Raw genomic sequence first — 27,440 nt, forward strand, 5'->3', positions numbered from 1 at the left:
GCAATGCACAGCTTTGGAGTGCATTCACACCCTGCGTTTAATGTTCTGTGTAAAGATGTTAAATTCATAGGAGCAAAACGCTTATTGCAAGAAGGGCCTAATCACCTGTGTGGGTGTGAGGGGTCCCAAAAAATCTCTTATCATGATTTACCGAGAATCTCTTTTTTTTTTATCGCTGCCAAATTTGTGGTACTTGAAGGGACGATCCTGAATTCTTTGATGTACCGTAAAGAGTGTCCGTAGAGGCAGGCCGACAGAATCAATCATTGATTTGCCAGCCCCATAATAGCCTGGGAATTATGGCTCGCCAGGGTACGGCCATTTCGGATGGTCATATCAGCTCCCACATCTTCCTTGTGGACATTGCGATGGCGCCAAGGGACACAAGCCCCTTTCCTTCTCACAGTGTATATATATCTATATCTCTATACCTACCTATCAATAAATACATAAATATATACATATATATGCATAAATATGCAAGTGTGTGTGTGTGTGTGTGTGTGTGTGTGTGTGTGTGTGACTACTGTCTATAAGAGAATATTGCAAAGAGAAAAAGGGGGACCCGGGGAAATTGAAGCAGCCAGCAGAAAGCAGGCTAAGTGGTGGCCCCCGGACGGCTATCTTCGTTAAAGATCTCCGTTTCCCTACCCATTAGGCTGACCACCTGTGATAACAAAATGGACCAACCTCTTTTGATGGTGGCGCTAGTCTCCCACGCCCAGACTGTCTCTTGAAATTGTTGCAAAAGCGCAACAGAGCACACACGCATTGTGTACATTGATTCTACTGGAAGTGTGTGCAATAGGAAGCTGGTTGGATTATCAAACATGCATGATATATTATACTTGCAAGCAAATCAGATTTCTTTAAAATATCTGAGAATGCATTGTATTGATACATGTACATTGTCCCAAGAAATGAAAAACAGTGGCGCAGCAAGCCTAAAACAATGTTTTGTCCTTGATGAGAAAGACCTTGTATCTAGAAATCATGAATTCTCACAAAAGATTTTGATAAAGCAGAGATATTCAAAAATGAAGTAAAACAAAGTGGACCTAATAAAAGGTGGGGCCACCTTTTATTAGGACCTCTTTGTTTTTAGATATCTCAGCCATTTCAAAACCGCTTTTCATCAAATACACTTTCAATTCCTCTTAGATTTGTATGCTCTTAATATTTCATAAAGTGATTGCTAATCATCTTGCAAAAGTTAAAACCTGAATCCCAATCTCAACCAAAACTATACCAACCCTTAAAGAATGTTTCACATCTTACTATTTCAGGGATGCTGGGGGGGGGGGGGGGGGGGGGTGGGGGGGGGGTAGAGGGGAGGAGACAGAGAGGCATGCAATCATTATATAGACCACTGGGGCAAACATAGAAGCCATATAGCAAAGAACATACCCGTATACACAACCAAGTTTGTTTACTTCTTCCATTTATATAAATTGGCCTTTTCTTCATGAGGATGGCGTCTTTGGAAGGACATGATGGGTAAAAATGTTGGAATAAGCCCAAGTCTCTCTGTAAGTCAGGAAACAAAACTTGCATGGAGAAAAGAAAAACTTGCACAATTGCAGGACTTTGAAAACTTAACCTTTAACAGGCATTTACTGCAATGCAAATCTTTGTGTCGGCAGACAGTGAGGCACTTCGCAGAGAGTCGTTTTCGTTTCTTAATGGGGACTGGTCTGTGGCCAAGTAATGCGACGGGCAATCTGGCGTTTGACATTGATTGCACTTCAGCGCCAAAAATATGCCCCATCATGGTAGCTAGCCTACAAGTTTTTTGTGCTTTCTGACTGAAATAACGACATATGAACTGAATACACAGCAGAGTTTGGAACAGTAGTCAATGTACCCAGTAGTAAATATTGTCACAACGAAAAACTTTCTCAAATGGATCTAAAAAAACAATCTGAGCCTACAAAACATGATGAGTGGTATTCTGAGTGGTAACTTTGAAAAAATCTCTGCCTGTCACGAACGGAGAACGAACGAATTTCATCCAGTCGTGGAATCTGTGATGGTGTTTATTATCACGTAATGTTCGGCCTTCAAGGTTGCTTGCCACACCCTGCGCTTTCATTATTGCTCCGACAGGGCAGAAGCACAGCTGTACATCCCATTGTATTCGGTGCTGTGACACAAAAATGTCACATGTTCTGCTCCTACCGCCTATACGGAAGTGGAAGCAACACAAGAATTGAAAAAAGAGAAGACAAAAAAAAAGAGCAAAAGAATGGCAGCGTGGGGGAAAAAAAATCAATAATGTGGCTATATCAGGATGCAAATTTTGCTGCGCATTTCTCACACTGGCCAGCTTGTTTGAATGCCGAACAGGTGTTGCTGTTTGCCCCGTCCAATCTGAACACAGGCCTCGCCACATGCACCAAAGGCACACATGCATGCTTGCCGACACCCAACATCCCTCTCCCCCTTCCCCTCCCTCCCTCCCTCCCCCCCCCCCCTTGAAAAAATGTCAGATTCATGCTCAGCATACATTATACTGCCCTTGTGTTGTAATATTGCAAAGCACAAGACAGGGGACAAAACAAAGAGAAGGCATGACAGTATAGTGCATGCGGAAATGAAGGGGGCCCCTAAACTCGCAGGGGAAGAAAGTTTTGACAATTTAATCACAAAATAGGATGAGAAGGGGGGAAAACAATTCAAAGGAGAAGAAGAAAACAACATAAACTGCAACACAGATCGGATGACCGGATGCCGGTACAAAAAAAAAAATAGAGGGAGGCAAAGTTATAGCACTGACGAGGGAAAAACAAAACACAGTGGTTTCAGCCATTGAGCAATAAACATGCTGGTGTGGGCGGACGAGTTTGGGACTTTTTCCCATTTATCATGAAAACACTCAGGACCCACATACAAGATCGCGCAAGATCTCAAGTAGATGGTAAAGAACTAAAAAAAAAATGTTCATCCGTGCCTCTCTGGTTGTATAGTCATATCTTTTTGCCCTCCAGCAAGGGCTATATTACTCCTTCCCTTGCAAGCTGACATGCACGTACATTACTCGCATCTTTGTAGTTTCTACTGTAAAGAATCGTCATGTGGTTGGCTTTCTAACTCCCTGAAATGATAAATTGGCAGCTGCAAATTTCGGTCTCAATTACTCCCCTAATTTGTTAACCCCTATAGTGCTATATATGATACCAGTCTTGATGACCCTGTGGCTGTGATCTGTAATGTGCTTAAACCAAAATCCCTCTGTATTAACCCTCTGCATGCTTTGAGTGCTGAAGGCTACAGAAAATCTCATGGCTTCTTACATATTGTCCAAAGTCCCCGGCATGGAATGGTAGAAATGGGTGGGAGTAGAAAATGAGGCTGAATTTGAAGATTGACACTTTTTTATCTTTAATAGTGCATGACATTAATCCACAACTGGAAATTTTAGCATGTTGGCAGTGTCAAAAAGGAAAAATGTAGGCCTATGTGCCAAAATATATTATCCTGAGCATGTCCCTTGGGACAAGAGTCAAGTGCCTGCCCAAGGGCATGGGAAGCTCTATAGGGTTCTTTGGGTGCCTTCCGGTGCCATCTTTGCCTAGTCAGCAGATTGTCAAAGTTTGGCATGCAATGCTTAGATGTCAAACATTTCTTAGGATGTTGGGGCAAAAACAAACAAACATTCTATACAAACTAGCATGTTGCTGGGACATGGACTACCCTGGAATATACACTTAACCACTTTCTCTCTCTCTCTCATAGCCCTGCTGCTAAAAACCACCATTCAGTTATTTCCTGTGCTTTTATCAAGACATGGGTAAAATTTGCTGCAGCTAATTATCATTCTGTCTGCATCAAATTGGCAACACTAAATTTCAATGTTCAGGCAATATTGCAGAAAGAATACATGGAATTGGCTATAATTAATTGAATAGAATCAGAGAAAAAAAATCACTAAAAAACATTCAATTTGAATGAGAACATTCCCTTGAATCATGGTGAATGCATTGCCATGAGTCAGTTTTGAATCTCGAGACTCAAAACTCTTTGATAATGCTGAATAAACTCATCCAGGTTTAGGGCGAGATACGCCGAACTGTTTGGTTACATACAACGTAAACAATGGGTTTTGATCATAACAGGAGTCAAATGAAACAAAGAGCATTAGTCTTCCTTATCCAGACTTGCAGCTAACAATGTTTGGATGGTTTCTAATGGTTTTATCTGCCATTGTGGAGTTTACATCTGCATTCTGCATGTTACAGTATAAAAATGGCACATCAGAGTAAGGTGATTCTGACTGTTGAGCCATGGGGGGGGGGGGTATGATGATAAATTCTATAGAAAGCAGAATTGCCAATATATGTACACTCTGTGACATGCTCATGCATAGGCAAATGTGGTACATAATATATCTATTTTTTTTTTATACAACACTGTGCAGTTTCATGAAACCGTCTTCTTTTGGTAATAGCACTTGCATTCTTACACACCAGACTTTCTCCTTGGCCTTTCTTGCCTTTAAGCATATTTCAGAATCTGCAAAGCTTGCTGAACTGCATGAATTCAAAGTCATTCAAATGACACTACACACAGAAAAAGACAGTACTCTATACCAGTGCTCATGTTAACAAACCTGCAGCTTACCAAAAAACTATTGCTATGATTACTTCCACAGGAAGCACTTTCAACAGCAGTGTATTTTGTAGCTCAACCAAACTCGAGTACTTTATATGCGGGATCGACAAAACTGACAGTATAAAAGGGTGTCTGTGTAAAAGCAGTATTCGCGTCCCAGCAAAGTGCAATGAACTGACAAAGATGGAGACAATGTCTTACCTACCAAATAACATATCCAAAGAACTGAAAATCTTAAGAGTAAAACTGACAGGATTATGAAAATGCCAATGCACATGCAGTTACTCCTCTCACTTTCAAATATGACTATCCGAACTGTTTAGCCGTCATCTTGTGGCAAACTTCGTGAAGTCTGCAAAATTTTTCACAATACAAACTTCAAAATTGTTTCATGTTGTATATTCTTGGAAGCTGATATTTGTGCTTCGCCACTTTGTTATATTTCGCAAATAATCGAGACATCCATTTGGAATTGTTGATATTTCCAGCATACCTACCCTGATTTGTTAAATACTAATAAAGTTGCCTGGGACAGGAAATAGCTGCTGATGTTCAAACTGCGCTTGAAATGGGCACTCCGTAAATAGCTAGATGCGATGCTCGACAATTTTGGCAAATTTGAATGAGATTCAAGAGAAAATAAAGAGGCAAGGTACAACATGATATGATATATAGATAAAGATACTATATGAACATTGCATTGCACAAAAGTTGAAACATGCACTTTTGTAAATGCCTGGAAGGCGTTTGGCAATATTGGCAAATTTGAATAGAATACGAAGGGAAATATTGAGGAATTGTGTCTCTATTTGTTCCTTGCGTATAAATTGCCATTTTTTTTCAATGTGATCATATTGAACTCTTATATTGACTTCCAATAATAAAAGTACTATCCGTGGTGCAACCCTAAAACAAAGCACGTACAATGGAGATGCACTGTCGTACATTTATTCCATTGTACTTTTTCTAAGCTTTGTTTTATAAGTGGTAGAGATGTCTTCATTTCCCCCTTGTTAAGTATTGTGTCTTCCTGGGATTTTTTTTTTCTATGCCTCTCTGCTCTAACTCATTTTGGACAACCTTTGTGGGAGGAGAGAGGGTGTGTGCATTTCTGTGAGTGCGTGTGTGTGTGTGTGTGTGTGTGTGTGTGTGTGTGTGTGAGTGTGTTGTGCCTGTAAAGAAATGTGGTACATTTTTTTTGCACCCTCTAACAATAGGACATCAGGAGTTGCAGCGGGACGTTTTCTTTTTCTTTTTCGGGGGAGGGGGGATGATTAGTTTGTCTAGATTAAAATTCATTTTGTTCGTTAAAGTAGCTGGGTGTTTCAAGTACTTTTTTTTTTTGGAGCTTATGTTGTTTCTCCCTGAAAAATTTTCCTTTTCTTTCCAGCTTTTTTTTTTTTTTGAAGCTGTATGATGTCTGTGCATTTTCACATAACAGAAATTAGGAACATCATGTCCTTGAAAATTTGTATTCTTGATTTTCTTGTTCCTCAATGCACTAGTTCATTCAGGGCACGAAAGAAAAGAATTGTCCCATCTTTGACTGCAAAAAGATAAAATGTAAAAGGGGCAAAACATCTAGAGAAACAACCGGTGAATACACCAAAGATTTAATTGTCAATTCGCTACAATTCACACAGCAGAAATGACCACAACCTGTTTTGGTGCATATCCCAGGTGGGTACTGCAACTGTCACTAGGCAGGGAACGCTTGATTCGTCAGCTCATCGGGATGACAGGACTGACTGTATACATATTATGCTACTGTCTGCTTTGCAGCACCTGGGTACTTGCTATATTGCAACAGGCGAGGAGCTCATGTTTCCCCAACTATCACTATCAGGGAACAAGATTCATTAACATTTTGCCTGCATATATATATACACACCCCAACAGCACAAGAAAGCAAGAAACTTTTCTTGAAAGAGAAGTGTGATACTTTGTTCACAAACATGGAAGTACTTTCATTCTCCTATTTAGTGTGTAGCCACAATACAGCATAATATATCATACTCATCCAAGCTAACTTGAGCATTTTCTGTGGATGGAGTACCAACAGAACAACTCCAACCTTACACATCTCCTGTACAGGAGATTCCCCCACCTGGACCACATTTCCATACTGGTGATTTTTTTAAAAATTACGACAAATGTGTGCAAAGTGCACATCACACGCGTGATGTACCTTCTGGCTGGATTCCAAATGCGTTTTCATACGTACGCAATAATGCATCAGCAACTGTACTTGTGGATAGTGCATGCATGATGCAGCACAGCTATACTATTTGTAGCATGCTGTACAGTGTCACCCTCAGTGGCTAATGGGATGTACACGTACACAATTATACTGTCACATTGCTACTCACAAGGGTTTTTTTTTCTTTTGTGTGTGTGTCTATGTGTGTGCATTTTATTCAAGGCCATAGTTTTTGAGCAATGGGAAAATGCATAATTATTACTAGGATTACATGCCGCTTGAGTAGGAGAAGTCAATTAAGATGGATCGGACATGACTGGCAGATTTCCGAAACGAAAGAAATCTCCTGCCAAAAGTGGGAGAGGTGGATTCTCGGGTGTGATTTGATCAATGAAACATATTTCAAAGTCATTCAAATGTTCTTACAATATGGTCTTTCAAAGTTTCAATATCATTTCACAAAATGATGATCATGTGACACGATCACATGACACCATCCTACAATGGGATATAGCGCGGTACCAATATGCTATATCAGTGCAATTAAGAAGGAACGAGCAAAAGAGGAGAGAGGGGAGGGAATTTTTAAGAGCGAGAGAGAAAGACGGAGAGATACTTTGCTTTTATACCCCTATCAATCATCTGTCTGTCTGCACATGATTTCAGAGTCATTTCGCTAATTATTACAGGATAAACACATTTCCTCCTCCGAATCATTTTTCGGAAATGTCACGATCCGCCAGTTGCCGCGGTGTGGGCACATAGCATTCATCACTGCTGAGCCCAGACATCCATCATATTGGCAGTTGTGCATTGAGTGACTGTCAAAAGGATTGAAACAAGGCATCCTCCCCCCTCCCCCCTTGGAGATGGAGTCTTCCTATATATCCACTTCTGAGACATCCCCATTCTTATTAAAGGGAGTTTGGAGAAGAGACTAGGCAATTCAACATTAAAGGGGCTGTACAGTACTGGTTGAGGTGGGGATTCATATTTTCTACATTCCTAAGTGAGATAATGAGAAACCTCTTATGAAATATGAAAGAGCATGTAATTTTAAGAAGGATTCAATGTTTATTTGATGAAAATTGATTTTCAAATGGCTGAGATATCCAAAAAAGTGATAATAATAAAAGACTACATGCCACAACTTTATTAGGATCTCTTTGTTTCACCTTGTTTTTGGATATCTTGGCCACTTCAAAACCAATTTTCATCAAATGAACTTTTGATACCCCTTAAAATTGCATATTCTTTGATATCTCATAGAGTGGTTTCTGAATATCTCGCAAAACGTTAAAAGCTAAATCCTCACCTCAACCAGAACTGTACACACCCTTTAACTCTCTCATTACCAACCAACCTGTTTATGCACAAACTCTATGACTCTTTGGGTGCCACAGTGTAAAATACCCCCATGTGCTATGTTATACTGAGACCAAGACACATGAGTACTTTTGGAAAACACTGTTTGTCAAAGCAATGTAATTTTCATTCATAAAAAAAAGTTTATGCTAGAAATGCTGTATAAGCAAAAATGTTCAGAAAATTGTAAGCTTTAATTTCTGCGATGTAAATTCTATGAAAGAAGTGTGGCTACAATGCTGTACTGTGGCATAATGCGATTCATCCGTTTGTGTGTGGTTGTGTGTTTGAGTAAAATATGTGAGGTTGGCAAGCCGTTGACTGATCAAAGTCGGGCTTACAAACAAGGCACACGACGAGTTGATTTACCATAATAGATTTATTTTAAGACATTAAATTGTTCCCTTGGGTATTCGTATTAGGGCCTACACTTTTACTACAGTTGTCTCATGCAACCATGTGTACTAGAAGTGCACTATGGCATTTCTTAATGTCATGAGTGATATATATACATGGCATACCTCTGGATGAACTTGACTAAAAAAAGACCCCCCGAAAATTCATGTACAACGTTCACTGTGAATGCATTGCCAATGAACAACATTAACCCATCCACTACCAAAAGAAACCATCGCCTCACTTCTGAGTGCACACTTTGGAATCCTCCACCACTGCCCCTCCAGTGCAGGGCAAGAGGAGTTAACCGTCTACGATGTTTATTTGGGGGGTGTATGCTAATGGCTAATTGAATAAATTGTCAGCGGGGACGTGACCCGCACACTGAGGGCTCACTTCTGCCCTTAAAATTGCTTACTTTTCATCATTTTCTTCCATCGAAGCTACGAGGGCGGCATTCTCGAAAGAGACGAGGAAGCGGGAACCTTCATTGTAATGCCACCGCTCTCCGCATCAGTGGCCGCGTCTCCTCACAGTCATCCATTTTTTTACAACTTGAGGAATAACAAGTGGATTGACCTTTGTTTGATTGGGAAGAGTGCTGTAATGTTTGGAAAGTTTGGAGCTATATGGTAGCCACAAACTCCCAAGCCCATCCATATAGCCAAAGCAGATATAGTATGAACAGTTCATTAAAAAAAAGAATGTGTATAAATGACATAACATGGAAATTCAGTTTCATGACTTTGTTGATCAAAAGGTGCATTTCTAAATTTCATATCATGTTTTTCTTTCATAACAAAGCATTCTCATCTTCCCATGCCCAATGTATTTGTATGAGCAGGAGTCATGAACGCAAGCACAAAAAGGACAAAATCTACGAAAAAGAAAACCTAAAACAAGAACACTAAATACACATACACAAAATGCACAGAATCAGATAAAGCTACAGTACTTGAATACTGTCCTTAGAAAATAAGACATACTTGTAAAAGTCATGAAAAATAAAGCCAAATGTAATTCATAGATTTTTTTTTCAACCTTAATCACATCATGGAAAACTTTCTGGTTACATTTCAACATTCCACAACATCTCTGTAGTTTACGGAATGTTATAAACCCCATGTCGGCATGATCAAATGGACTACAAAATTTGCCATAATGAATTGGAAAGCTCGCAGGCACTTTATAATCAAATTAATGAAAAAATCTGAGATGCACACGCATAATCAAATGAATACAAAACCAGGAAATGCCTCAAATGTGAATAGATGCCAGGTCCCCCAATCAATGGCAAAGTTGAATAGGGGATGGCAAATTGATTATAAAATGTTAAATTATAAAAGAGATTCTCTGCTTTGGTATCCATTCAACGTAATAAAAACACATAAACTCCCCAGCTTCTCTATGAGTCTCTGAGGGCAATACAAGTATATGTCAGGAGCCAGATATTATCATTATTGAATGCCAAAAACATGCCAATGCTTTTTTTATGCATGTGGCTGTGATTTCCGTGATGAGAGAAAAAAAAAAGACATTAATGATGACATGTACAAAATCCATTGAGTTCTGCATGGGACTTTCATCCCTAGGTTCATTTTTAATGCTCCCAAATCATCAGGTCTACTGAATCAATACTGCATAGATAAAACACTGATTTTGTACGAAGGAGGGTTCAGCATCCATGCTCACAAAACTTACTGTCTCATCTACAGTGTATCTCTCAGCAATTTTTCTTTGGCACGAGGGAAAGCGCAGGGCAAAAAAAAAAATGCTTGCGCCTTAATTTTCCCCTTGTTTGTCTGCCTCTGATTTTATCTTTGCATAATATGTTTGAATATGAATAAAGACAGGTGAAACATATGGCAGACCATGATGTCATATTTATATTTTGTTGACAATTGAGCAATTGTGGCAGCTCTAACAAACAGGCATTACTGGGATGAAAATAGATGTGATATATGTTTTATAAGTGTTATGTCTGTCATATAGCAGAAACAAAGTCCTTGTACGGCAGTACCACTTAAATGCAGGAAATCTCTCCCATCAGACAGATCAGCGTCTGCAGCATCCGTTTGTTTATGACACCTTATTCATATAGGATCATCAAGGTTTGTTTTTTATCATGTTTTTTTCAGAAGACTGTGTATAAAAAAATGAGTATGGTAAAATGACAAATAGTGATATTGACATTTGTGGAAACCATGAAAACAAAGTTTTTGCAATCCACCTCCAGCATATTCTTGCTCTCAAGCTCAATGTTGAAACTTTGCCAAATCACTCACATAAGATAGTATCTCATCTCGCTCCGCCGTTCAAATTCTGAAAAATTTCAGACTCCGTCACACAAAAATGCGACAAGGGGCACACAATGATGGTTATTGCTCTTGAGTGAATACGACAAGAAATGAAAAACAAAGCTGCAGAAGAGAGGATGAGCAAAAAAATATTCATCACAACTTTCTGAAGCTTAAGAAGAGGCGCCCATCGGAGCAGACAGCCGATCACTATCTCCATGGGAAAGCTGACATTCTAATAGACAGAATTCCTGTTTGCTTGTAATTATAGTATTGGTAATCACCCTTGCATCGAGCCAAACAACTGAAGTATTTCTGTCTGGGGCACACTATCTGAATAATTGGGCCTATTTCTAGACTCCGCCTGGTCTGCCTGTCTCTCAATCTCTCTCTCTTTCTTTCTCTATTTTTCTCTCTTTATCCTTCTGTCTCCAACTCTCTCTTTCATTGTCTTTGTCAATCTTTTTACTTTCTCTATATCTTGATTACTCTCATTCTTCCTTTTTCCTCACTCGGTTTCATTCAGTTTCTTTGTCTCTTCTTGGTTTCAAAACTTTTCATCCTCTGCCTGATGTTGATAAACCACATCAATATTTTATATTCATTTTTTCTTTACATCTAATATTCTATGGTCTATACATTCTGTTTAAACCTGTGCTGCACTGATAAATGAAACATTTGATGTATGTATCAAGTTTGGTGTGATGTGATGTCTTTAGCTTTAATAGGCAACACTTAATACACAATGTAGGCATTACTTTTTCTTTATACAGTATGGGTTTCCTTGCCATATCATTTGAGTGTAAAACAGTTCTGTCCTGTACCTAAGCATATTACCTTGAGCAGCAAAATTACAATTCTGGAGATAAAAAAAGATATGAGTCTTGACAGTTGATTATCACATAAATGCTGGGCAAGAAAAGCTCTCTTTGGGGGTAACATTTTAAAAATGAAACCATTGTTATTCACATCACCGATTACAATATCTTGCAACAATTATGCCTACTCATACTTGTTTTTACCTGTATCAGTCATTTTTCATTTTTAAAAGCATAGATGCTGTATTATACAGTTTTAGTTTTGCTGGTCTCATACCTGGTACATGAGAATAAGTACACAGAACCATCAAAACAATACCTTGAAACGGAGGTCCACACTAATGGAGATATTGAATTTACATCACATTACCTAAAACCAGAAAAAAAAAAAACAAGTGAAGGGAATAACAAAGATTGTCGAGGTCACGCCACGGATGGTAAATTCATGCAACAGTCACAGCCACAAATTAAGCCGGTTTTCTAGACGTGCATCAACCGACCGATAGAAAAAGCATCTGGGTTTACGGCACAGCAGGTCAGTTCTTGATGAGAAGATTCACAAGTTCGAGGATTTTGCATCTCATATATGCACTAGGAGACAGCTCCCATAGGGGAAGGGTAGATGAACATTTTGGCACGCTATCATAACTGTCGTGCTGATCTTCTAACAAAGTCACTTTAATAGTACAGCAAATTGATATTCATCCAGAACAGCTGTGGTGCTATTTGGCACAAGTTCTATTACATATATTTGCAGTAAAGAGGTATAAAGAGGAGGAGAGGTTTATTGAGTTATTATCTGGAAAGGGTGATCAAATAGATGACTGTTTGTGTCATTAATTCCTCTGCTTTGTAGTCCCACATATTTACTGCTGTGTAATAACTTTTTGCTATGGGGTGGACAAAATGAGACAGCAAATAATTAGGACTTCTACAATGCTCTTAACATAAGTTTGCACATAACTGACCTAGCTGTCACAATAAAAGCCTAAAAAAACGTTGCCAAACATTGATACCTGGTTATGGAATATTTACAATATATACTGCTCCAATGATCTATTGGACTATATATATAGAAAATACACTGAATACAGAATTTTCATTTCATTTCTTTGTAATACACATATTTTATCTGATAATATATCATGAGATGGTTATTTAAAGTGTAATGACCACTGTCAGCTAGAGATGAAATAAGTTTGGTTGTTTAAAAATTCCAGTTTGTTTCCATCTTTTTCATACTTGGGAAAATACAACAACAAATACACACATACATGCAAAACAAACAAATAAAAACAGGTATTGGGTTAATCAAATAACTCCATCATGCGATGTATTCCACTTGACAAAACAGCATGCTTAACATGGCACAGGTGCACAACCCCGGGCCGCATGGCAGGCTCTCTATACTGTTTCAGTTTGAATGAATAATCCACATTTCCATTTGGCGGCGAGTACTCTAGCTGGGCTCACAAAACGTGTGAACAAGCATTTGTGGTGCTTTTCCCAACGAGGATGACATAGCTTTAACCCTATTACCATCAGGTGCAGTTCTGCCATGTAAGGTGTCGATGATATTTCAAAGTTGTTGGTCCTACGAAAAGGTCAAGGCAGCTCCCGAGCTCTTCAAAGCAGTCTTACCATCCCTGCGATGTGCAAAATTGTGCCTTCTCACAGTGTATCACCCCCACATTGAACACGATTTACACTTTCTGTACCGTCTTCATCTTTCGGACGAAGAATTTAGGGCCCTAGATGGCGGCATTTTTCTCACATTGTTCAAGTGGCTGGAGACTTCTGCAGACATAAGGATTGACTGTGTCTGGCAGAAACGATAAATATTTTGGACAAGTTTGTGAAAGTTAATTTTTATCGGGGGAAGCCTAGAGTTGGGAAGTAAATGAGGAAGTGGCACCTATGTAATTATCTTCCTTCTTTCTGCCTTTTACGCTATCTTTTCTTCTCTCTCTTCTTCCCTTACTGCCTATCCTTGCTCATTTGCACTTGTTTTTTTAATGGTAGCAAGTACTTTCAGGAGCTCACATTACTGCTACAACTGGAGAGTCACCCCACCCCACCCCCACCCATTAGCTTCTAACAGCATAGGCTCTATTAATTGTCCATTATTATACTGTAGACATCCTCATAACTGAAACACTTTGATTCAGTGAGAAACTTTTATCACAAGGGTGACCATTTAAAAGGACATAACAGACACCCAATGAGGAAAATTGCCAAAAATTCTGCATGAGATTTCTTCTTTTCCTTCTTGTCTGATAAAATGAAAGCAAGCTTGCTTGATCTCAAATTAGACAATCAGCTATCTTGGTATCATGACCTCACTGAAGATAAGATTAAAGAAAACCGAGGTCCAAACATACAATGTAGACCCTACATGTGGAGTGAGTGAAAGTAGCAAAAATAGTAGGATGACACAAAAGTTTGAGGAAAAATTGGGCAATCCTTTCAAAAGTTTTGAATTTTTAACGTTTCCATGCCGTCATCACTGGATATTAAGGCAACCACTACTGACATCATTATGGACAACAATATAAAGAAAATTATATATTAAAGGAGAATTCCACAAAATTTCATTTTTCATGAAAAGTACACATTCCATTGATAAGGGTAATATCATTCCCCCTCCTTTCTCAAAGAGGTAAGTCAAGCACTCTTTGATTATGCTGGAAAAGTGAAAATAATATAATATGTTTAATTCTCTTTATATTCTCTTAAATACTGTTGTCCATAATGATGTCATGAACTGTAGTAGTCTTCTCTATCCAGTGATGACTGTACCAAAACTTTATTACATTCATAACTTTTTAATCAATTGTGCAATTTTCCTCAAACTTTCACAAATGTGTTCTAGTGATATTGCTGCTATCACTCAATCCACAGTCATATTTGGGCTTTGGTTTCTTCCTTAACTTACAAAACTGTCCAACTACAACAGTAAAACAGGACTACTACTTTGAACAAACTCAATTTTCCCCGTGTGAAATACATTGAAATCTCCTCACACTCTCTCTTCCTTAGTAATCTTATTTCCGCCACCAGCTATTTTCGTAACTGCTTTTTTTCTTCTCTATCCCAAGCCTCGAGAGCATTCTGAAGTAGTTACTCCTTGCGTACTACCCATGGGTCAAAGCGGAGTAAAGAAAAGATGGAAACGGGAAGAGACATTTCTGGGGAAAAGGGACAGAAACCCAAATTAACTGAGATGCTCCAAGGCAGATAATATGCCACTCCACATTACCACATGACATGTGCTTTATCTGCCTTCTCAAGCTCCAGTCCCATCCCCTTGGAATTTTGTCTGCTGTTGTGAAATCACACAAAATACCATTTATACGCACTTGCTTCTGTAGCAAAAAAGGGGAGAGCTTAAGCCACTGTACAGTCTTAGAGCCACAAAATTTATGGGGGAAGTAAACCAAATTTTCTGCTTGATTGCTTATCATAAAAGCTGCCTGCCATATCCTTCATTATGCTTTGATAGTGGAATTATAAAATCAGTATGCAGATTCTTTTGTTGCTGTCAGACAAAATTGTCATCAAAGTTTTGCACACAAGTATGGGTAAAATGACACAACATTTCCTTAATCTAAATCTGTTAAAAAGTAGGGAATATGGTGTCAGACTTTTTGCCTTGAAATGAAAGAGAAGTGAAGTTGGTTGTTTTTCAACACAGGTATCATTAGGCCTATGTAGAATGCATCAGTACAAGCCTTTCTCTGGTCCTTTGAACTAAAAATACCTCAATAAACTGCTGATAAGAGATGAATAAATATTTGCCAGACAAAATTAAAAAGGAAAAGCCCTGGGGCATAAGCTGAGAAGGTCAACTTGATGCATTCTATAAGTCAATAAAGAAGCATGATCATTCATCCATTACCGTATATTTCACTACAAGAATCTATTGTGCAAACTCCCACGCAAGAAAAAAGATCACAGCTTGTGCACTCATAGATCAAAATTGAACAAAATCATTTTAAAAAGATTGCTGCTGAATCAACTATTTACTCAAATATGCATTTACACACAAGAAAAGAAAAACAACAACACACAAACACACACACAAATATAACAATGATAATAATAATACAGTGCTTATATACAGCATATCACTACCTGAGTGTCTCTATGCGCTTTAAGGGAGAGGGATGAAAATTGAAAAAGAAATGTACTCTACAATGTATGTACCGTAGATGCAAACCCAAACTCACTCATAATACTTTTTAAACAGAAATGTCTTGAGAACAGTTTTGAACTTTAACACTGTGGAAGCTTCCTTTATGGAACATGTGTACCACTGTGGGTACATGTACATTAGGGAAGGGACATGGTTGGCCATTGTGGTCTTCAACCTATTTCCGTATGTATGCCTTTAAATAACAACATAGACATTGACTACTCAACATTTCTTATTCATGTGATAGAGAAATATCAGTAACAACTTTTCTTCATCACCGGATTGCAAGCTCTAAACTCACAACGTGCCGCATTCATGTCTAATCAACTCCTACTGTGCACCATGTGTTCACATATAGTATGCAGCAAATATATATACCTCATTCATGCATCTTCCCAATCAGCATGCAGACACTGTCTGGGCCCATTAATCTTGCTGGACTGTTTCGTATGCATGACTGGATGATGCCATTGTTCGGGCAACATCTCCCCATCATCCCAGTTTCACGTACGTGTTTACCCGCTGAAGAAATCCTTAAGATAGAGTCGACAACTGTCATTGATGCCCTATCAGTCTCCACGTAAAAACTCCTGGAGGACGATTAGCACCGCGGCACCAGCAGAAAATTGAAAGGGCACCATCAATAGCGTAAAGCAAGAGGGAGGTTTTTTTTTCTCTGTATTGTTGTATGGAGTAGGTCTGCTGAGAAGACTAATAATGTGCCATGTGCATGGGGGTGAGAAAGCGGTATGATCTATTCGTCAGAGGGCATCATTTTCCGGGAGAGGCGGTTCCTCTCAGTTTCGATAATTGGACCTCGTGGTATATACATCAATGACAGGCGGCGACCCACTAAAGAAGCACACAGTTTATACATCACGTAAGACGATACTCTCACAAGTGGGTCATATTACTTCGGCCATGAATTGCGAAGTTAACATTCATTTTCGCAGTCTCTCATCAGTCTTTATTGCTGTGAGATACCAGATCAAATCACAAGTCTGGGTCTTTCTTCTTCTTCCTTTGTTCTGACAATTATATGCAAGAACCTGATGCAAAAAACAAAACAAAACACAAAATCCAGCATGCACTCTATTAAGTCTGTAAAAACTGTCAACCTATCACAGGGTGTACAACTCCCACACACTCCATAGAAAAGTCATCCCAGGAAAACATATAGAGTGAACTCTCGTAGCACTTTCAAAGTATATGCTTTAGATATTATCTTGAGAGTTGTGTAAGAAGTAAGAGTGAGGATATGTATTTCTTTTTACACTGCAATGTTCCATCATACAACTGATGACCCACTAGTAAATTATTACGAAAGCAAAATAGAGTTATTTATCTGCTATCAATAACTTGACTTTTGAAGTCAACATCATAAATGAGTGTAATATGCAACTATACACTACATATTCAAGTACTTCAGTTGAGCTAAGACACGATGATATCCTGTCATTTAAAAAGCCAAGTTCTAAAATGGAGTGATGGACCAATGTATTTAAATGGCCCTATTACATATTTTTTAACTCAGATGAGCTAGCTGATTTGTCAAAATGAATGGACTACATAATATATTCCTCTGGCTGGGAGAAAATGCTACAAATTGGTATGTCATATATTTCTACACAATAGGCAAAGACAATTTTAGATTAGTTAAGCACCAGCCAGGGTGCCTCAATTCTATGCAGCACTGGACAGCTAGCTTGTGAGATTTTCATGCATTTTGCTGAAACTGAATTAATTGGCACCTACGATCAGTCAAATGGCGGTCACGACCGAAAGTCTCTTTTTGACATGAAATTTGAGCGCGCTGCGGGGGAGTGACTAACTGCCTTTGAGTGACAGCTGAAATCTAAGGAATGATTTGACGTGCTCAACTGATCCAGATATATAGAATTTAATTTCTAACTACGAGCACTATGAATACAATTGCAAGCATCTTATGTATGCATCAGACGCACAATGCAGTGAGGTCATGTGGAGGCTACGATGCAGCATCAGATTATGTTCGGAAAGTATCCAAAGAAAGACTCGGATCCCTCATGGACAAGCGGAACACCCATGGATGGACTATGTTTTTTAATGAGGATTATCTGGGATGTCACCCTGAATATGAGGTCATAGCATGGTGCACGTGAGCAGCGGCTCACGAGAGGCGAGCCATCCAGAATGTTGCGAGAAAAAATGTATAGCGGTGTTCAATAAACTCCCTGGGCATGACCTCGCGATTCCCTGGGATATATGACATCATACCCTGAAGTGACTCTGAATGGTTGAATGAATGATACTCACACACCCACTCTCTTCACTATTTTGGGAGTCTCACCAAACATTCCTGGGGAAAAAGAACTCGAGTACAACTCTTCTGCTTTGGGCAGAGTGTAACCACAACGGGTCACTTAAGCTCCATATTTGCATTGACGTCAAAGCGCTGTGCCTGCTTATTTGTGTGAATACCGTTAGTTGTTGTATATATGCATGCAAGGAACAACATTCAGATTTGAAAGTGTCAGAAATCATGATTTGAAATAAGATGTGGCAAACAAGCTCAAGAAAACTGCTTATATCCAATAGTGGCAAACCAATGGAGTGAAAATGAGCCAAAAGGGGGTTGCATGAGCTTCCATCCCAGCAGAATCTTCGTCAGAGGCAGAAATAAAATCTACAAATACATCAGAAGGGCATTTTACTTTGAGGGAAAAGAAAATGTGAGTTACCCATTCCCTGGACATCATTTATCTCACTTTCTGTGACTTGATATGTCTGTTGTAGTAGATATGTAGTACAATTAAAGTTTTAACAGCAGTCTAAACAACTTTCTCAAATATCTGAATGTCTTCCTGCAGGGTTTAACTGAAAACAAAAGTGTATCAGGAATAAGAGAGATTTCTTTCAGCCTTGTTTAACCCACCAAGTCTTCAATAAAGTTTCACCTTCAAGTGCAACATGATCCTAGAAGGGTATATGTCAAGATACGACTCACATTACATCTCTTGTCTCTGTATCATTACAAACATTTAATCGCGAGTGCCTTGAGCACCCTTTCAGAGTTGGATACATGAATGTTGCTTGGTATAAAATGTCTAATACTGTTAGCATCTTCATTGTTAAAGGGATAGTTTAGTATTGGCGGAGATGAGAATTTGGCTTTTAACTTTTTTTGAGATACCAGGAAGCCACTTATGAAATAGTACAGAGGATACCATTCTAGGAGGAATTCAAAGTTTATTTGATGAAAATTGGTTTTGGTATGGCTGAGGCACCCAAAAACAAAGTAAAACACAGTGGTCACAATAAAAGCTGGGCCCCAACTTTTATTAGGATCGCTCTTTTTTGGATATCTCAGCCATTTCAAAACCAATTTTCATCAAATAAATGCTGAATTCCTCTTAGAATTACATGCTCTTTCATATTTCATAAAAAGGTTTCTCATTATCTGACCAAAAATATTAGAAATCTGAAGTTAGGTCTCAACCAAAACTGTACAATCCCTTTAAAATCTTGCAATAAAAATTGTTTCAAGTAGAAAACTAATGATGTACAAAAGGAGAAACATTCCACATGCTTTATCATTTCACTGTGTTTGCCACAATTTCTGGACATCAACAGGAGTAATGAAATCCAAAGCAGTGAAAAGCTGAAGAATTACAACTTGTCACAACATCCATGTACGACTTTGAATATCTTCCTCATGATCATAATAAACCCTGATCCCTGCTGAAGGGTACAGGTTAACAGATTCAGGTCAACTTGAAGAAAGGGTATGTTGATGTATGTGTACGATACAGCGAGTCACGTTTTGCGCATACACGTGGCCTGCAGATGCAGTGCCAGCTACACTGTATACATTGTACTTGCCATGCTAGGACAAATTCCTTCTTGATTTCAACTTATAAAATCTATGAAAAAAAAGTCCTACACACATGTAGACATAATATATTACTTCAAATGACCCCATCTCCTCCAAAGGAACCAGTACAATAGTTTACTGGAGGCCATAGGTGTAAATGATACTTTCAAAGGAGTGAGTATCTATTTTATCTGCTACCTACAAGGCTTGGGTTTTAGGGTGGTACTGAATGAATACATATATTTCACTTTCTTTGAATGTCTCGGAAGGATTAGTCCCTCATTCATATACACAACAAGTGGACAGATTTACAAACACACTGTAAAGCTGTTCAGAATTTTTTCCCTGTCCTTTGAAGGCCTATGCAATCTTAGACATTACTAACCACTAGAGGTATTTATCCTGCAGAAAAAGTTGTAATGAAGCTAAGAAGAAAAAAAAACAGCAATTGATAGATTAGGACAGAATGAAAAATAAAATACCTTTCAATAAAACTTTGGAAAATGTGACTGACAAAATAATAGATTATGACAGAATGAAGAACAAAATATCTTTCATTAAAACTTTGGAAATGTAACTGACAAAATCAAAGACTAACAAAATATTGAAAAAAATGAGGGATGTCAAGTTCCAAGCAAATTAGGGCTTTTTACAGCATTTGTGATTTGTTAACTTGGTAGTACTTTGGACAGCTTGGTGCTGTTGTGCTTTTTTTAACATGTTTAAAATGATAAATGAATACTATTTGATATTTTTCACAATGTGTGGAAACATCTTTATCAATATATTTTGCACAAACATAAGGAATCAAAGTTTTGTATTTCTTCATATCACAAAGAAGGAAAGAATAACTAAAGTCTTGTTGTTTTGGACTTTAATGTAAGAGCCTTTTATAATGCTACCAAACATTCATGCTTAAATTGAGTTTCCCACAGAATTCTTGTCCAGTAGGTGTTATACTGTGTTTGAACTAAAGGCTTATATTGTGTAATGTGAAGGATTATATACAATGAGATCTCAGACTGGTTCCGCTCAAATTTCCATGGGATTGTTACCTGAATGTCATACACTTTTTCATGCTTTTTCCCACTAGCTCTTGGTAAATTTCTGTCCATATGATGGGAATGCAAATTACAAGTCCTTCTTTTCAGCTGCATATTTCAAACAACTTTGTTTCAGTATGTTCTAATAGGTTTCAAGTATGCAAGCATGAAATTGTATTTTTGTTCATTTTATTTTCCTTTATAAAAATGTTGTATTGATTTTGTATACATGTAACTCTGTACAAAAATAATGTAAATCTTTGAGCACTATTGCATTGGGTTTTTGTTTTTGCTTTTTGGTTGGAAATGGAAATGAAAATGAAATGAATTCTCTTCAAACCCATTACATACTGAACCTTGTACTTCTTGTTTAAGCTCAATTAAGAGGATTCTCAAATCTTGCAGGGTACAGGCTAGGAGCGAAAATCTTGTCAAAATAGGAGAGAAAGCTGCTCTGACATCACAGCCAATCAACACATAAATCACCAATTTCAATTCACTCTCCACAGCTCTCAAAACCATCTCCAGTCTCTTTCAAATTGATATCCCACACAAACCGTCGAAGGTAACATTGTGGCGTGAAGCCACGTGGCAATCGCATCTTTAGGGAAATTAACTCGATTTCTAGTTCATGAAGTCCATTAATCTTCCCCATCTCTGTTTCCATTACGATACAAATCCATTGCAATCTTCACACACACGACGAGCTGAATTTCAGGTCACAGTTCGTTATTCTGAAGGTTCCTTTCTTCCAAAGGGTCACTAATCGGAAAACAAAGTAAGGTTCGTTAGTATGACCATCTTTCCATTTTCAGATTACCAAACTTTACTTCATTTTTGGATTAACAAACCTTTGGAATAACAAACCTTATTTCATTTTTGGATAAACAAACTTTAGGAAAAATGAACCTTATTATTCCATTTACATATTAACAGACCACCAGAATAATGAACCCTATTTCATTTTTGGAATTACAAACTGTCGGAAAAATGAACCTTGGGTATATAACACTACCAACATTTGGATTAATGAACCCTTTTCATTTTTGGATAGAAGAACCTCTAGGAATACGGTATTTGTTTGTGTCACAATTTAGAACCTTTGGAATAACAAACCATATTTCAATTTCAGATTAATGAACCTTCAGAATAATGAACATTCCCTCAATTTCTCACTGGTCAAAAATAAAATCCCAAACCCTGCATCCAAAAAAAACCCCAACAACAACAACAAACACTTTCTTCACTCACCTCTTCATCTTTGGTAGGGAATGTCTCGGCTCGATCATACTTGTCTAGCTTTCGGAGTAATTTTTCCTACAGGAAGAGGAAAAGACATAAAATTGATAATCAGTAATTGATTGCAAAAGTAAAATAAATGCAGGTGCATACATGTATGGCCTTCAGAAACATTGAGCTCTGAATTAGCTGTGATTCAGATCAATTTGCATTCTATGTTGCTCCATTTACATACCATTTGTCTATAGAGCATTGATACCATTCAGGGAGGGAAATTTAGAACAAGCTTTGAATCAAGAATATCTCAATGATTCGGTTGAAATAAAATCCCCATTGTGGTGTGGTATACTTCACTTCTTTCAGAATCTTTCTCCATTCAAGTTGATGAGAAGACAAATTATATCCAAAATTGTGAATTATTCACTGATACTTGATGGTGCATTGAGAATGCACTATCACGGCTAGTATGAGATTTGGCCTAAACTGACAGTTACTTGAGTATATGTGCTCAGAAAATTGCCAAAGTCGATGTGCTATACATCCCCACTTTAAATCAATCATTGAACACATTTGATCTTTCGAAAAGCAATTTTTCCCATCTCTTAAAAAACATTTTTCCAATTACAATGAAATTTTTATGAGAATTGCTACTCAATGACATGAACAAATGTGTACAGGAGGAGCAATTTTTAGTCTGTTTTGCAGTCACCATTATAACACCACAAATCCATTTTGAAAACAAATTGTGAAAGGATAACTTTGAACATTGAACATTTATTTCTTTTGACCCTTTCTGGAGTATGGGAAATGCATTAGGCTTATGATACAACACACAAAATGATTACAAAATAGCAGTATCAAAGAGCATGTATCAACAAACTGTCTTGCCATCAAATACAAACAATTGACACAACCATGTAGAACGTATGCAAGTTTCATGAGCTCCGATAAAATGTCTGCTTGAAAAACACTGTTATTCATAACACATATCACTTTATGATGCTGACAGCAAACATTTTTTCTAAACCAAATTTACCAATAACCATGTCTTTGCCAGCAAACTAAAATCCCATTACATTTGGATGTTCCAAATTGAATTGCATTAAGAACATACACTGTGATGATTGCTTTATCTCAAAAAACAACATAATTCATATTAAGGCATAATTCATCACTGTATTCTGACAGGTTCTACATCATACTTTTTATAAGTATTCAAGAGTGAATGATGACAGATTATTACCCAGCAACTGCGTGATGGCATTTTGATATCGCCTGTAAAATTAGTGTTTAACGATTCCAAGCATCACCAACAATGCGACAATGATTGTTTCCATGATAAAGACGTCATTCTTTAGGCATTGCCATTATTTTCACCACTCAAGCTCTGTCCCAGGGACCAAAATACCAGGAAAAAGGGCACAAGAACCATGTATTCCATACAGCTCTTGAGCCAGGGTTCATGAAGGAAATATGAGGTAATGATTAAGTAAGCAACTGATTTATTCTTTGCTCAGTAGATGGACATTAGGGATATAAATTCAGGAAAGCATTTTCAAGGAATCTCATTTGAATGAATTCAACAGTCAGGGTCCCATGAGTAAACCAATCATTTATGACATTTATAACATAATGTTGTACTATGATGTACATTGTATGTCATTCCGGGATGTCATTATCACTGTCTTGTAGGTGTGAGCATGTTTTTTGGTTTTAAAAAAAATGCTTTAAAAATAGCATGAAATGCTGAAATGTCGATGAATTTTTTGCTCTTTTCGAATTGCCATATGATATACACCGTATAACTCTGAATGCTCAAAGTTCTTTGGCCCTGAAACAGAATGGGTGGCAATAAGAAACCATTGTATGTCAAGTAAGGGTGCTAGTCTAAAATGTACTGGCAACATACACAAAATAATTATAATCATACAAACAATCCTTTGACAACAGAAGTGTGATTATGCATGGTTAAAAAGTCAAATCATCTTGGTGAAATGCACCTACGGGTTTTAGCAGAAAACTAGCTATTAAAGTAAACACAAATTCTAGCTCTGCCCTGATATTGAAATACAGTACACAACCTGACTCACCTACAACTGTATATCATTACACAGACTAATGAATGTGGAAGATAGGTGTAAATACGCCTCGACTCTCTGTCTAGCATGTGGATCTTATGTCCTTCTGCTTCTAAAACATACATAGCTTATGATTAAGGAGGGCTTCTGCAATATACACACTGTACATGTGTGCCTTGCTGTACAACCTCTCATAGTACATGTACGTGTAAATGGGCGCTGTTCGTTATTCCGAAGGTTCGCTATTCCGAAGGTTCGCTATTCCGAAGGTTCGTTATTCCGAAGGTTTGTTAATCCGAAACACACAAATTCCCTATACCTAGAGGTTCATTAATATGGAAATGAAAAATGTTCATCAATCCAAACATTTGTGGCGTTATTCTGAATGTTCGTTATTGCGAAGATTTGTTAATCCGAAAATGAAATTCGGAATAATGAACCTACGGAATAACAAATCTTCGGACTGAAGAGCCTTCGAAATAATGAACCGTCGGAATAACGAGCTGTAACCATGTAAGATGCACATCCTCACTTGTCAGCCGAGAAAAAACATATACGTAATGGTGCATACAGAGCCTGTGGATCTCATGGCTTTTTGCTTCTCAAATGAGTGCTTAAAAGGATGACTCCTTAATGTACATTTCAAAAGTCCTCTTTGCTACCAGTGTATTGCTACATTTTATCATGCATAACTTGAGAGCTAAAAGTGCATCAACTGTGTTCGTTAGAGCGGCAGCAAAAATTTATACGGCCTTCTGCTTGGCAGACGACGGCCACAGTTTCTCGCTGGCGATGGAGGAAGGGGGGCGACATCTAGGCGGAAAAGACAATTGGTGGTGCGGGAATGAACTGCGTCATGGTTACAGGTGGAGGGTCCTAATTACAATCATCATTAGCTGCACAAGCTTGTGGTAGCAGGTGTCGTGGCAATGTACGCCTGACAAAACTGAGTGACGTCAGGACAAAGAGAGAGAGAGAGGAGAGACTGAGCGAGAAAGGTAGTAAAAAAAAGAAGAAGCTTGGTAGCTTAAAGGGATTGTACAGTTTCGGTTGAGACCTAACTTCAGATTTCTAACATTTTTTTGTGAGATAATGAAAAACCTCTTATGAAATATGAAAGAGCATGTAATTTTATGAGGAATTCAACGTTTATTTGATGAAAATTGGTTTTGAAATAGCTGAGATATCCAAAAAGAGCGATTCTAGTAAAGTGTGGGACCCACACTTTCACACAATCTCTTTGTTTTACCTTGTTTTTGGATGTTTCCGTCATTCCAAACCCGATTTCTATCAAGTAAACTTTGAATTCCTCTTAAAATGGTATGCTCTGTACTATTTCATAAGTGTTTTCTTGGTATATTGCAAAAAGTTAAAAGCCCAATTCTCACCTCCACCAATACTGTACTATCCCTTTAACTAGAAAATTTTGGTTAAAGTCCAATTGCACGCACCTTTACCTTTCTCATTTGTGCTTTATTCTAGTGCACTGTAGCAATGAGGATCAAACATCCACTGGCTTAATTCTCATTTCTGGTCGCTTTAAAACTCAACTTTTATTCCTTTCTCCAATTTCTTTCCTATCCCTATATTATCTCTTTCTTAAGCTCTTCCATTCTCTTCTATAGCTTTTCTTTTCCTTCCATTCCTTTCTCTGTCCTGTCTCCTATTTCCACCCACACCTCAATTCTTCTCCTGTTTTCTTTCTTAAACTCTTTCTTATACTTTGAATAAACCTGACTTACAGGTGGAAGCAAGAAATTGTGAACTTCTAGAACCCTTACATCATCACAGCACTCTGAAATCATCATATTTTTCTTTTTCAGTTGAGGAGAGAAACAAAAATACAATGATGGTCTTTCATGATAATCTGAGTTTCATCGAGTACATAATGCTTGTACATTTGAAACAGATGGAACACAATAAAAAAGACTAAAAGCAAAATGTTTGCTTCCAGCAATGATACCAATATCTAGCACCTATGAATACTTTGTGGCTTACTGAGCATTCATAACCAAGTTGATCTTTGATGGAAGAAGCCTGTTTGCATTGCAATTTTTCAAAATTTAGGCAGCTTACTTTTTTCAGGTCATAACCACTTTAATGGGTATCACTTCAAATATGAGTGCAAATCCAGACAATATTTCTATGTTAGCCAAGGATCACTTTCAGCAAAGCCCTGACGGTAGGCAGAAGGAGTATATATGACGGGGCGCATGATTTGCACCCTGAACTCAAAATGTCAGAATTTATACTGATGCGGGGCAATGAATATCGAGCTGCTAGCATTTGTTTGCAGGCATACACAGCACAAATCGGATTTGGGCCCCGTTATCAAACCCAACCAGCGCCGGCGGCAGACGTCATGAGGTGACGTGTGCAGAAGCAATATTTGCTGCAGATTTTTTTTTTTTCTTTTGCACCTTAATATTCCAGATCCCCCCGTACTGCATTTGCTCACAGTTTGGCCCTATACAAGCTTCTCCCGTGCACACTAACGGATCACGTGGCAGGATCACATTTGAAACAAAAGGTCAGAGATAGTATAGGGACAATTGGCAGGCAAGTCAAGGATCAATGTATTAGCATACATAACCCCGAGTGTGCTTCTCCTTTTGCCATTAGCACAAGTCCATTCTCCACCCCCCTCCCCCCCCCCTCCCCCCCCCCCCCCCCCCCCCCACTTCCCTCCTTTACACTCCTGGCATCACAATGCCGACCATCCATTTGTATTTTTAAACATGCACTTACAGAAGCTATAGAGCAAAAAGCTGCATATTATACTGCGCATTCGATTCCATTCCACAGATTATCAATTTATCCAGAGTGGATTTTTTTTTTCTCCCGGAGCCCCAAAATAGCAGTACCCATGCAGGCTCTCAGACAATTTGATTATGGTGCGGATTATATTAAGTGTTGGTGCCAATGTTACAGTACACTCCCATGGAGCAAACATGAATGGTACAAATGCACATCAACGATATACATACACATGCAGGCACTAAACAAGTGTGCTGATGGAGGGGGGGGGGGGGGGGGAGAGAACTCCTCACCACCAAAACTTTATTGGATTTATCATCTGGCAGCCCACGATCAACTGAGTATTCACCTACACATGACAAGCATGCATTTCAAAATGGCAAGAACTTTATTAGATATGGTTTGACTGCATGGTGTGGGTCATCCACAGGGGTTTTTCCTATTACTTTAAGGAAAACCATGTGCCTAGTATTCTGGGCTTTTCTTCTGTAACAACACTGTAGTACATCTTGTCTTTGTCTTTTTTTTTGTGTTTTTTTTTTGTTTAATCTGACTATGTAGTCACTACATGTACAATACATACAAAGT

General features: G+C 38.2%; 1 protein-coding gene across 1 annotated transcript in view; it reads right to left on the reverse strand.

Moving 5' to 3' along the window:
* The window catches only part of LOC139720873 (uncharacterized), a 62,661-nt gene that overhangs the window by 25,866 nt on the left and 9,355 nt on the right, over positions 1 to 27,440 (reverse strand). The window contains exon 2 of the mRNA XM_071632205.1: positions 22,030 to 22,095. Within this exon, the coding sequence (XP_071488306.1) occupies positions 22,030 to 22,095 (66 nt within the window). The remainder of the gene's footprint in view (positions 1 to 22,029; positions 22,096 to 27,440) is intronic.

Source organism: Diadema antillarum, unplaced genomic scaffold, assembly GCF_040938485.1.
Source record: "Diadema antillarum isolate AM-2024a unplaced genomic scaffold, OU_Dant_1.0 scf00000134, whole genome shotgun sequence".
Taxonomy (NCBI): Eukaryota; Metazoa; Echinodermata; class Echinoidea; order Diadematoida; family Diadematidae; genus Diadema; species Diadema antillarum.